This window comes from Dromiciops gliroides, chromosome X, assembly GCF_019393635.1.
Source record: "Dromiciops gliroides isolate mDroGli1 chromosome X, mDroGli1.pri, whole genome shotgun sequence".
NCBI lineage: Eukaryota > Metazoa > Chordata > Mammalia > Microbiotheria > Microbiotheriidae > Dromiciops > Dromiciops gliroides.
The window spans coordinates 60,198,562-60,212,661 of record NC_057867.1 but is presented as its reverse complement, the minus strand read 5'-3'; the positions used below and the strand labels follow the sequence as shown (position 1 = coordinate 60,212,661).

Here is a 14,100-nt window from a genome sequence, read left to right as displayed (position 1 = left end):
TTGAAGTGTAACTTAGGCACTGGTGATGTCTAAATCAAGATATATTGTAAGTTCTATGAGAGTATACTGGAAACGAGAATTTTTTTTTCCAAAAGCTGAATGAGAGCATGTCTCACAACAGAAAATACAAACATGCTCCAATTGAGGGTTTTAAATGCAAAACAGTATTAAAATCTTTTGATTATCCTTTGTTAATATACGTTAGGTCACACATAATTAAAATCGCCTCACACATCTAAAGCCACAGGCACTCAGAATGCCAGAATTGGAAGAGACCTTGTCTAGATGAACCCACATGGGAAAAACAATCCCTTTTCCAGCATTCTTCTGTGCTTGAAGACCTACCTCTGGTGAAGAACCACCAACTGCCCACTGCCCATTTCCCAACGTAGCCATTACACTTTCAAATAGCTTGAAGTATTACAAAGGGTGCCCCCCCCCCCCCCAGGACATCAAGCTAAATTTGCCTTTTTACAAATTCCACCAAAGCCAATGCATAAGCCAAAAAGCATAAGGGTAATAATCCCTCTTCCACATAGCATCCCTCCAAAAACCTGGAGGACAGCTATCATAGCCTGGCCTTCACCATCTTGGTGAAATCTCCTCTAGAGGCTCTTCAGCTTAGGGCTGACCATCTTAAAATGTGGCCCTCATATGAAATGATTCCACCCTCTGCCTTGCACTGTGCCTTCCTTCACATGTGATCTGAGCAGGTTGATTACCTCCATTGTTCTATATGCTGCACTTCTCTTAAACCAGGCCAAAATAGCACAACATTTCTTACCTATCATATCCCACTGAAGTCACAGCCAGTATAGTTTAGAGGATGAGGGAAAGGACAAATATACTCATAACTGTATCACAAGCTAGGATTTAAAGGCCAAGAGGAAAGTACCAAATACAATGGTAATTTCAAGAGGGGGAAATCAACCAATCAACAAGTATTTATTTAGTGTCTACTATGTGTTAGGCGCTGTGAATACAATTATATAATCACAATATAAGCAATTTAGTTATTACTGTGCATTTGATTCTTCCCAAGAGTTTGATGTACAAGAAACAAATATTTCAGAGCACAGGATGTACCTTAGAAATAATGAGGTTCGGGGCAGCTAGGTGGCACAGTGGATAAAGCACCGGCCCTGGATTCAGGAGGACCTGAGTTCAAATCCAGCCTCAGACACTTTGACACTTACTAGCTGTGTGACCCTGGGCAAGTCACTTAACCCCCATTGCCCCCCCCCAAATTAATAATGGGGCTCTCTCAACACTGTATATGTCACACTTTTGTAAACTGAATAATTTCAAATGCACCAAGGGAGCTTACTATTTAAAGGAATCCTATAGTAATTTAGTTCAGAGCCTTTGTGTAGAACTAACATTTTGTTTTGTAAAACCGATATTCATATACCAAATTTGTTTAAAGTAGCAATAGAAAGGTAAAATAAGCTATCATTTTAACAAAATGATTGTTTTCACTACATACAAAAAACCACAAGGGACCTAAGATAAGTTTGCTCAACTGCCATTTCCCAAGGATGTCTTGGGAAGCTTTCAAAGCCTAATGGTGTTTTGTAGCTTCAGAACTAGCTCATGACTCAGGTCTTCTAACCCACATACTGCTAGAAAAGGAGAAAATGCTGTGGCAGGCTAAGGAGTCAAAGGTAACAGAAGACTGGGCATTCCAGACACTGCTCACACAAAATTTTAGAGATCTGTACTTTTCTTTAAAATGTGACCATAAACTGGGGAGAAAATATCTAACCATCAAGGAATACCATTTAAAGAGATTTTAAGGAAAAGATATAAAAATTCAACAAGCCACAGATCTCAAATACTTTCCACTCTTCTTATACTTAAGTAAGAGCAGGGAACTTACCTCAACCTCATCACTTTCATTGATATCTTTACTATAGCCTGTAGGAGGTGGGAATCTCACATCATGGAATGGAATCTGTCTCTCCGGCTGCCAACTGTAAAAAAAAAGAAAAAAAATCCATTCATTCAAATATTTTTCTCATTTAAATCAAATAGTGATCACTTCCCACTGTATATGTAATATTCTAATAAAAATAAGCCATATTTGGTTAAATGTAACCCTCCAATTTTTTAATAGTATGAAAGCAAGTGTTTTTAAAATGATCAATTTTATGCTAGAAGGGCAGTAGAAAGACACTCCAATGAAGAAGGCATGCAGCACAGTAGCCTTTTAGTTCCAACTATAGTATTTTCCTAACCACAAAAAAGCAGCATGGCAATTTTTTTTAAATAATTTTTTTCAATGATTTCATCTCCTCAAAGTTCTAAACTAAGTACAAAGCATGGATTTCCTTCAAAATTTTAATTCAAGAAGTTAGTAAATATCAGTACAAGTGTTAGTAATAGCAGACACGCTTTTGACCTTCTAAAGAACCTTAACCACATTCCAACAAGGACAGAAACAAGTGCTAAATGCCCTAACCAAGCAACCTGGGGCAGTTGGCACATTAGCAACTTCAAACTCACTTTTCCCCCTTAATTTTTAGGTCCCACGAGGTCAAGCCTTGCCATGGATTCCTAGCTGCTGTTCAGTACAACGTTCTAGCATGCACTGTGCTGGTGAGGTCGTATCAGCCACAGAAATCCGATGAAGAGAGCCTATAGGAGTTAGGTAAGTGGCGTGTTTTTGTTTCTGGTTTGTTTTTTAAAACAATGAGTGATTTTGCAAAGTTTATCATTTTTTTAATCCCCAAAAGTATAAAGCATTAAAAAATAAACTTTGCAAAAACAACATACGGATTCCACTGGGAAAGCTGCCAAACCTAAGTTTGGGTGTTGATGCTAAGCAATGCTAGGATTTTCCCCCTCAAGTAGAGACATTATAATGAATTAGGGATCAGTGAGCCAACAGATCATTTGCAATAAAACCTCATTAATTCAGAATTTATCATAACTTGGTCATGGCCACAGCTAAAGAAAAGCTTACCTTTACACTATCTTATGAAGAAGTGACTTTATATGTGTTTGAAGGCTAAACCACTAATTTCTGCAATTAGGATTAGCATTTATTCGGAATTAATGAGGTCTTACAGCAAATTGCTAATTCAGCGTGCTAATACTTTACAACTCTTGTAATTTTGTTGCTTCCAAAAGGATAAAATACTGCTTTTTAAAACTGATGACCTTATGTGGATACAACTGATAAGAAATTTGCTAGGATGGCAGGTAAAGCTAAGACTCTAAAGAAAACATTACTAGACATTAAAACACACTAGTACTAGGGTATTTCTTCGGGCTAGAGAGGTAAAAACAGAACATAACAGAGCCTAAAAATCAAATGTATTTTTGTAAATCTAATTTTTATAGAAAAGGTAACGTTAAAGATAAGGAAGAGAACACTTCAGTAGGGACCTATTCAGTGATGACTGTATGATGAAGCCATACAAAAGAAATCAAACATGTAATGGACCCTAATTTAAAGTAGAAAAAATTGGCTGTCATTTCAAGTTCCTAGGATGATCACTTGAAGACAGAAATGCTACCCTCAGCAGACATAGTAGCTACAGAAGATAATGAGCTTGATGACTGGAGCTAAAGATGGGATAATTTTGACAGAATGCAGTGTTGATTGGGAAAAAGAGAAAATAGTTGACATAACAACCCATAGCAATGATTACATTCACTAGATAGACATTTTTGAATTCACAATAATAAACGAGATTTTGGTCAGTATTTAAAAACTATTATTTCAGATTGAGTGACTAGAGAATAAGAGAAAATTCAAGAGAAATCAGTTTTTTAAAAAGCCCCACGTATGGCAAATTCAGGCAGGATTTTGTTTAATGGTGGGGAATGATAACTACAAAATTTACTGAAAACTGATTCCTCACCCAGCCCCACCCTACCCAGGCAGGTGAATTGCTTGGGTCTAACTTGATGGACTTATGGACCTCCCTCCCCCCTTCCCCCCCCCAACCCCAGCAATTTATCCCCTCCCAAAGTTTCCCCACTTTACACTTTAAGATTATTATGCAAAAGAGTTCATCTACATTAAGTAGTTTCAATTTAGAGTTAGTTGCATCTATACTCAACTTAGGAGCAGTTCTATTGTTTCTTTTGTTAAAGGTTCATTTACATTAAGTAGTTGTACGTATGTGACTCTTTTGGTTCCCTTTTTGTTCGGTTACCCCACAAAAACCCTGTCCTCAGTTCCCATCTTTGGGTATTCCTAGCTTCCAAGCTTTGCGATACCATGAGCTATAGTTTCTCTGCCCCGATTAAAGACCCTATTTCTTCTATATTGATTGTTTTCTTAATTTCCAGGTTAACAGGAACAAACAAGTAAGACCAATTTAAAAAACATTATTCACTGAGGGATCTAAGACCTCTTTATTAAGGATTAAAATGTAATACACAGAAGTCTTCCAATATATTACCAATATTACTAGAAACAAGATCAAGTTCCAGCTTTTCATACAATCTACAGTAAGCAGACTTGATAGAGTCAACATTAGGCTAACATTGGACTATGCAATACCACCTTTCTCTTTTTTGTTCAATTTCTCCCTAAGAAATACCACAGGCTTGGGGGCAACTAGGTGGTGCAGTAGATAAAGACAGGCCCATGGGGCAGCTAGATGGCGCAGTGGACAGAGCACCGGCCCTGGATTCAGGAGTACCTGAGTTCAAATCAGGCCTCAGACACTTAATAGCTAGCTGTGTGACCCTGGGTAAGTCGCTTAACCCCAATCTCGCCTCACTAAAAAAAAAAAAAAAAAGACAGGCCCATGATTCAGAAGAACCTGAGTTCAAATCCGGCCTCAGACACTTGATTCTTACTAGCTATGTGACCTTGGGCAAGTCACTTAACCCTTATTGCCCCGCGAAGAAGAAGAAGGGAGGGAGGGAGGGAGGAAGGGAGGAAGGGAGGGAGGGAGGAAGGAAGGAAGGAAGGAAGGAAGGAAGGAAGGAAGGAAGGAAGGAAGGAAGGAAGGAAGGAAGGAAGGAAGGAAGGAAGGAAGGAAGGAAGGAAGGAAGGAAGGAAGGAAGGAAGGAAGGGAGGAAGGGAGGGAGGAAGGGAGGGAGGGAGGGAGGGAGGGAGGGAGGGAGGGAGGAAGGGAGGGAGGGAGGGAGGGAGGAAGGGAGGAAGGGAGGAAGGGAGGAAGGGAGGAAGGGAGGAAGGAAGGAAGGAAGGAAGGAAGGAAGGAAGGAAGGAAGGAAGGAAGGAAGGAAGGAAGGAAGGAAGGAAGGAAGGAAGGAAGGAAGGAAGGAAGGAAGGAAGGAAGGAAGGAAGGAAGGAAGAAAGAAAGAAAGAAAGAAAGAAAGAAAGAAAGAAAGAAAGAAAGAAAGAAAGAAAGAAAGAAAGAAAGAAAGAAAGAAAGAAAGAAAAGAAAAAAATGCCACAGGCCTGCCTGGAACACCCAAAGATGATGCTTATCCCTGATCATGGTACAAAGAGCTAAAGGTGTGCTAGCTCGTGGTCTAGTATAGTTAGTTTTTCTACAAGACCAGCTTCAATGTGCTATTTTTTTTACCCCATTTATAAACTTATACTAACATATCCTCACTGTTCAAAGATTCAGTAAGTAACATAATTCATAGTGAACGTTGTCCTGAGATTTAAATATGCTAATGACTGTCATAAAAACATACTTTACTACTTAAATTTTTTTTTTAATTATTTTTTTGCCCCCAAAGTTCCCAACTTCAACACTAATATCTTTTTTTTTTTTAAGTGAGGCAATTGGGGTTAAGTGACTTACCCAGGGTCACACAGCTAGTAAGTGTTAAGTATCTGAGGCTGGATTTGAACTCAGGTACTCCTGACTCCAGGGCCAGTGCTCTATCCACTGTACCACCTAGCTGCCCCAACACTAATATCTTAAAACAAACCACGGCTCAAGAGACTACAGATGGGAGTATTTCCCTTTCTAATAGCAGAAAGTAGTCATTAATACTTACTATGATGTAATCATCAATCCAAGAATAAAATCACATTTTAACTAATCTAAACCTGTGAATTCACTGACATGGGGAATAAATTCCTAATGAGTAAAACTACTTCTATCACTGTAGATCCCCAAAAGTTCTACAACTTATGGTCTTTTGAGAGCTTTCAGGCTTATAGAGACGTTAAATGACTTGTCTAGGATCATAAAAACAATCTATGTCACAGGTCAAACTTGAACCTGGATATTTTCTAACTCCAAGGCAAACCTAGAGATCTACTAAGACAATGAAACATTTGATTTGGTGTTTAGGCTACCAAACAAAGTGTTTGACTTTATTGTCATTCTTTATTCTTTTCTCAACAATTACTCTAAAAATTCTCTCCTACTCAATGGAACATAATATCAATTTAATAGGTTTCTCAGATATTTGACATTTTTAACTTCCTGGAATGTCTATCATCCTTTCTGGATATAAAATTTTATTTAGTCCAAACCTCCTCATTTTATATTTTGAGAAAAATCAAGCAACAAGTCTTTATTAAGCACTAATTATGTGTCAGGAATTGAGCTAGGTGCTGGGGAATACAAATATAATTAAACAATCCTTGTTCACAACAAACTTACATTCTTATGGGAGCGGCAACATGAGTGTTGTATGTATAAAACCATATCAAGAGAATAAATAAAAAATAATTGAATATACAGTCATTTGAGAGAAAAAGTATTAACACAGGAGGGGATCAGGAAAGGTATCATGTAGAAGGAAGTCCTTGAGCTGAATCTTGAAGGAAGAGAAGGATTGTAGGCAGCAAAGGTGAGGAGGGAGTAAATTCCAGGCATGAGGAATAACCAATAGAAGGCATGGAGACCAGGAAAGGAATGTGAGAAAACTGAGATCCAGACAAGTTAAATGATGTGTTCAAGATCATACAGGCAGTCAGGAGGAGGACTGGAACTGGAGATTTCCCAAAAGTCCCATGTTCTTTCTTCTACCCAACATGTCAGAGATCTCCACCTCCTTATGTTGCTCTAAAACTACAAGTCCTAGACTAATATATACAGCAATAAGTATGCTCATTTTGTTATACAGAAAGTAACATATAGCACCAAAATATCTGCATCAATTAATCAAGAACCATTAATAAAGAGCCTACTTTGTACTAGGCACTGAGCTAGGAAATAGGGATGCAAAAGTGATATGGACTATCTTCAAAGGGCTTACATGGGGGGGGGGAGAGATACAACATATGCATAGCTAAATAAATACAAGATATTTACAAAGTGATGAAGGGCAGGGGCAGGGTGTCAGCAGACAACTAACAATTAGAAGAATCAGGAAAAACTTCTAATCCTGGAAGTAATTAAGGTTTCTGGGAGGTAGAAGTGAGGTGGAACATTCTAGACATGGGAAACAGCCTAGCCAAAGGCATGGAAGTAAGAGGTAGGATATCCTGGAAAGTAAAAGTAAATGGGTCAATGTGAACAGAATGTGGAGTGTATGATCATGATCCAGAGGATGTATAACCAAGTCTGGAGATAATGCTTGAGCCAGATTACCAAGAGCTTTATATGTATTTCAAAGGGGGAATATGCTGATTTTATCTGAAAAACAGAGTTATTAAGGGGCCAGATCATTCCAATGGGCTGAATATTTAAATGTGCTTTTGGCCAATATCATAAACGGATATTCCTAAAAAGGTATACAAACTAGTTTTTTTGTTTCTTTTGTTTTTAAGAAACGATTACATTCCTAATAGATAGAAAACCAATTTACTTTACTGTTGTTGTTAGGCACAACACACACAAACAATAAAAGGACAACCCATTTAAGTCTCAAAGTTCCTGGAATATACAAAATCTAGTTCAGGAAATCTTTATTAAACCTGACTGCAATTATGATACTCCTAAAACTTAAAAAATATAAAAGAACCTTTGGAAATGTACTGAAAATACAATTCTATGAGTTTAAAACTTTAGTACTGAAATATCTTTCTCTTTTTAATAAACTGCTAATTCTTAACCAGGTCAAAAACTCATGAAAATTTTTTTTGGATTTCAAATTATAGTATCCCACAGTTATATGCTTGATACATAACCTTTTTTTAAACAATAAAAAATTTAACATAACAGGTTTTTTTAAGCAGCCAAAAATTATTGCATGATAGTGACCATTTAAAGAAAGCTGTCATATAACCCCGGTCTTATGTTAAATTACATAAACTTTTAAAATATTTCAAATTTTTATAAGTGATACTTAAGCATAATCAGGGTTTGACTCTTTAAAAACTTGACTGTAAATACACCTCCAAGGACTTACTTGTTTTCAAATGCAACCGTTATTGAATCTTCATGTACATCTTTTACAAATGCCTGTTAAAAAAAAAACAACACACAATAATTAACTCAAAGTCCAATTAAGTTCTATTCATGTTTCCTCATGATATGAAAATAACATTGGGTTGTAATGCAATGGTAAAGGGAGTACTCAAACAGCTTAAATTATGCATTTATGTAAAGTAATTTTAACTTAGTTCCTCCATTTATAGATCACATAATGATTTATTATAATCTTTAAAATTATGTCAAAGAATATTTAAAACATTTTTGGCTTCAAACTACAATGTGTCACTCTGAAAGCTGAAAACGTGTAAGACACAATGAAAAGCAGTCAACTTCCTCTAGGCTCATATGAAAGAACATTAATAGTTCAGATCTGCTACAGCCTATTTCATGGTCCTTATCTATCAAATACAGTTTTAAAATGTTAAAGACTAAAATCCATTATGTGATTTTAATATTAGTATCAGCCTTAGTGATCACACAGTAAGTTATATTCTAATAATTATGAAACAGGGTTCAATTTTGTAATCTCAACAGCCCTGGGGGGCGGGGGGAGAACGCATATTATGAAGGCTTTGGTTTCAAGTAAAGTTTTCAAAAACGATAATACAAACAAAAAAATTTAATAAATTATCATCACCATCAGTGTGTTAATCACTAAGCTATCTATAACTTTGGTAAACTACAAAATTTCATTTCATTTCATGAGTTACTTAAAAGGAGAATTTACGAAGATGCCAGGCGGGAACAGTATGGCAAAAAAATGGGTTTGGACCCACACTTTACTCCATAACACCACAATATGCTCTAAGTGGATCAACTATCTGAATATTTAAAAAACAAATTATACAAGAAAAAAAATAGATATAAACAGAAATTTATTTGCCTTAACTATGGAGAGGGATATTTTTATCACTCAAATAAAAAGAAATCATTAGATGAAAATTCATTTAATGAGAGATAAAATGATTTTGTATAACAAAAGCATTCTTTTTAAAAATTAAAACATAGCATATTAAAAAGAATATCAAATATAAGTCTGAAATACAGAACCTTAAATGAGTAAATTATAAAGTTCAATGGTGTGGGGCTGCAGGGAACCAGGAGCTCCAAAAGACATTGGTTGGCAAGATTCACTTCTGACCAACAATGGTCTATGCAAGTTTTTCATCACTCTTTTCCTGTCCTGGATTGCTTTGGCACTTTGGTGAAGCCTACCAACCAGACCCTCTTCTCAGAATAGTGGTTTTAAGTACATAAAATAAGATACTCAGGATTACAAAGGAAGCCAATTAGACTGAAATCCATTCATGAGAAGATTGGAAAAACAAGTTCACAAACCCCAGGTTAAGAATGCCTGGTTATGAACAACTCAAGAAGGAAAATGCAAACTAACAGCAAGGTAAAAAGATGCTTAAACTCCCTAACAATAAGAGAAACAAAATTACCTCAACCTCCAGACACTACCTTTTATTGACCAGAGTGGAAATTTCATTCAACAAGCATTAATTAAGTACCTCCTAAGGACAAGAACACAATGGGAGAGTCTGGAGGGACCTCCCTATGCACACAAAAAGGATTGGTTGTAATATAAGCTAACAAGTGACCAATGCAGCCTCTACTTCCCAAAGTGCAAATCCGACCATACCCCCCCACACACACACACACACGCACGCACACCTCAATAAACTAGGGGCTTCCCATGATCTCCAGGATTAAATACAAAATCCTTTGTTTGGCATTAAAGCCCTTCATAACATAGCCCCACCCATTCAGCCCTACCTTTCCAGTCTTCTTACTACTCCCTACCAAGTGCTCTTTGATCCACAGACCCTAGCCTCCAGGCTGTTGTGTTGTTCCATGAATAAAACACTTGGCTCCCTTCTCTAGCTGTCTTGCATGCCTGGAATGCTCTCACCTCAAGATCTCCAACTACTGACCTCCAAGGCTTCTTTCAAGTCCTAACTAACACCCCACCTTCTACAGGAAGTCTTTCCCAATTTCCCCCAAGCCTCCTAATTCTAGAGCCTTCCCTCTGGTAATTACTTCCTATTTATCTGGCATATAGCTTGCTTGTACCTATCTGTTTACTGTCTCTCCCCTCAGATTGTGAGCTCCTTAAGGACAGGGACTATCTTTTGCCTGTTTAGGGGCTTAATAAATGATTATGAACTGACTGCTTTAAGACCAACAATGTAAGGGAACCTTCCCCACCCCCACCCCTCCCTACCCTCTACCCCCCACCCCTCCCCACTCCTCCCTGCCACTTTTGAACAGCTGTAATTATTAGGAAGCTCTTCCTGGCATCAAAGCAAACATGCCTTTCTAACTTCCACCCATTGCTCCTGGTTCTGAGGCCAAATAGAATTCCTCCTCCACAAAACAGCCCTTCAAGTACTTGAAGGTTTCTATAAGGTTCCCTCCGAGTCTTCGCTTCTCCAAGATAAATAAAATAGTCCCTCCACTTGAGGCTGTATTTTGAGGAGATACAACATGTGCACAAATAAGAAATAAAAAATGGACAAGGTGTAGTTTGGGAAGAGAAACTTAAACACTTTAGCGGAAATGATTGAATGTAGGTAGGAACAGGGCACTCGAACTAATCCCTAAAGAGCTAGGAATTCCAAGAAATGGAAGTAAATAAAGAGCACATTCTAGGCAAAGAAGGGCAGCCTGTGCAACGGTCCCGACATAGGCAATGGATGGAATACCATTTACAGGGAATAACAAGTAGGACAGTTTGGCTGAAAGAAAAGGTATATTCTGGGAGCAATGTAAAATGAAGTCTGGAAACATAGACTGGAGCCAGATTGGGATGTGCTTTAAAAACCTAACAGGAATCTACATTTTATCCTAGAAGAAACAGGGAGCCACTGAACCTTTTCTTGAGCAGTAAAATAAAGTGGTCTGGCAACTGGGTGCCACTACCTACATTGAAGCCTTTCCTCAATACTGTTTTAAGCTTCTTCCACAAACTATGGGGCACACTGTGTGCATGGCTCTACCTTCCTGACCTTAGGAATATCAATTTGTGTGCTATGCGAAAAACCTACAGGAGAGAAGAAAGTATAAAAGTAGGGAAGATTAGAAAACTAAAGCATTATGGGAGATGAGGACCTGAATCAGGCTTGTGGTCATCAGAATGGAGAGAGATATGAGAAGAGTAGAATGGACCAGAGGCTGGGTAATGGATTGGATTAGAGGTAAGGGAAAGGGGAGAGCTCAGTATGACTCTAACGTTGCAAAGCAGAGGAACTAGAAAGATGATAATTAAGAAAGAGCAAGAATGGGGGGCAGCTAGGTGGCGCAGTGGATAAAACACCGGCCCTGGATTCAGGAGTACCTGAGTTCAAATCCAGCCTCAGACACTTAACACTTACTAGCTCTGTGACCCTGGGCAAGTCACTTAAACCCCATTGCCCCGCCAAAAAAAAAAAAAAAAAAAAGGAGCAAGAATGACCTTAGACTAATTTCCCAGCAAATACTTTAGGATTATATTTCAGAACTTTGACAAGAACACTTATTAGCAAACAAAATAATAAAATCCAAAAGCCAAAATAGCTTTTTAAAAATAACTCTAGGGGCAGCTAGGTGGCAAAGTGGATAAAGCACTGGCCCTGGATTCAGGAGGACCTAAGTTCAAATCCAGTCTCAGACACTTGACACTTAACTAGCTGTGTGACCCTGGGCAAGTCACTTAACCCTCATTGCTCCACCAAAACAAAAAAGAAAGAAAAGAAAAAGAAATTTAAAAAAAAGAATAACTCTAAAAAGAACTTGTAAAAAACATTTCTAAAAAGTTTGATTATAATTATACTCTGGATTATTCAAAGTGGTGGTGGAAAATGTGCCACAAATTACTGAAAACTATATATAAAAATGGGCAGAAGAAATTACGCAGCCTTGCCAAAAGGTCTTTAAACAGCTAAAAACAATAATCAAATATATAATCAAACAAAAGATAAAGGAATGAATAAAACCTTAAAATGATCTGGTGAGCCACTGCATTATTAAGCTCACACTTCTTACTTGAATGTTTAGTTTTTACCTTCAGAGAATAACATGTGGAAAAAAGGAAATCAAGTAACATAGATAAGGAAAACTGAATACTCTGCCTCTGAATAAAAGAGTAGGCCATATAATAAGATTCAGAACATATTTGAATAGCCAGAAATTATTCATTTGACAATTCAACTTTAATAAGCAAAAACATACCTGACCCTTCTACTATATTTCTCTCCAAAATGTTAAAACGTATTCATTCAAATAAGGAGACACCTATGTGTCAAATAAAGATAACTTGGTATTTCTAAAACACCAATCATGGGTGTTGATAATAGATGATGGGCACTTACAGGTGTGTCACACTTCCACCAGGAAGTTCAATACTAGTTCAATGACCTACAATGAACTATTAATCACTTTTGAGCTGAGGTCAATGGCAAAGTGAAAAAGAGCATCGCTAAGGCTAAAATCCCTACAGAAGCCTTCACAACAATGCCAGACACCATTAGAGTAAAAAATTCTAAAGAAAAGAGTTCCTGTAAAGAAACTTCCTTTCCATTATTTTAGAATATATACATATATAGAGAGAGAATACAAGTGTCCATACTTTATTCACAACAATCTAATAGCAGAGCTCATTGCAAATGACTTGTAAGCTCATCATTTCTGTGATCTGAATGAATAGTCTTCTAACCCATGTAAAAGTTTAGAATGTACAAAAAGGCACTCCCTTGCCTTCCGTGCAGAAGTGGAGGACTATGGGATGGAACACTGCAAATGTCTGACTTTTCCCATGTGTAGGTTAGTTTTCCCTTCTCTGTTTTATTCTTTAAGGCTCTCCAGGAGCCAGGGAAGGGAGGGAGACATTAGGAAATTTAACATATAAAACCAACAAGGGGCAGCTAGGTGGAGCAATGGATAAAGCACTGGCCCAGGATTCAGGAGGACCTGAGTTCAAATCCAGCCTCAGACACTTGACACTAGCATGACCCTAGGCAAGTCACTTAATCCTCATTGCCCCGTAAAAAAAAAAAAAGAAGAAGTCTGTAAACAACAACAAAAAAAAGCATCGATAAAAATTATTTTTAAAAATAGAAACCATTTGTAATATACAGTCTGATTTAGGGAAATATAATAGTAAGATAAGTCTTTTTAATGACCCTCTTGGGGACCACTCCAAAATTTACATGTACAACACTGACCTCAGTTCAAGACTGAGTGATGTAAACTTGGCACTAGTAAGGGTAAATTCAACCCTATACAGCTTAATTTGAACTCCACCTCCATGGATAGTCATGGGGCATTTTAAATTGCTTTAGCTAAAGAGAACAGATGGAAGATAGCATGCACTTCTATTCACTCTGCATTCCCTTGCAGTATAACGTCATTTGCTTCAACAGCAAAAGCTTGCAGTGGCTTCAAAGACCGACTGAGCACCTACTAGAAAAAGGCATGTTGGTTTTCCATTTGCTAGGCACTCATATTACTCAGACTGCCATGAAAAGGAAGACAACAGAAAAAAACCAATTGTCTGAAAGCAATGGAACATTAACAAACTGATCTCTCCCCAACCTAATTTTTATATAGTTGGTTGAAGAAAGGACTTGAAATCAAGATCTGGATTTAAATACTGCCTCTCACATGTACTCGGGGATCCACAGGCAAGTCAGTGTCCCCCAAAAAACTCTCCAGGACTAAGAGGTCACAGAGGATTTGTCAATCTACATTAGTGGAGGGAATTTCCACATCATAAAATTCCCAAATAGATGAAATCATGGTCCGGGAAAATAATGATAACAACAACAACAACAATAATAATAATGGA

General features: G+C 37.5%; 1 protein-coding gene across 8 annotated transcripts in view; it reads right to left on the bottom strand.

Moving 5' to 3' along the window:
• The window catches only part of FMR1 (FMRP translational regulator 1), a 56,394-nt gene that overhangs the window by 26,912 nt on the left and 15,382 nt on the right, over positions 1-14,100 (bottom strand). For all 8 annotated transcript variants that reach the window (XM_043973844.1, XM_043973850.1, XM_043973843.1 and 5 more), the window contains exons 2-3: positions 8,248-8,300; positions 1,880-1,973 (exon numbers count right to left, since the gene is read on the bottom strand). In XM_043973844.1, the coding sequence (XP_043829779.1) occupies positions 1,880-1,973; positions 8,248-8,300 (147 nt within the window). The remainder of the gene's footprint in view (positions 1-1,879; positions 1,974-8,247; positions 8,301-14,100) is intronic.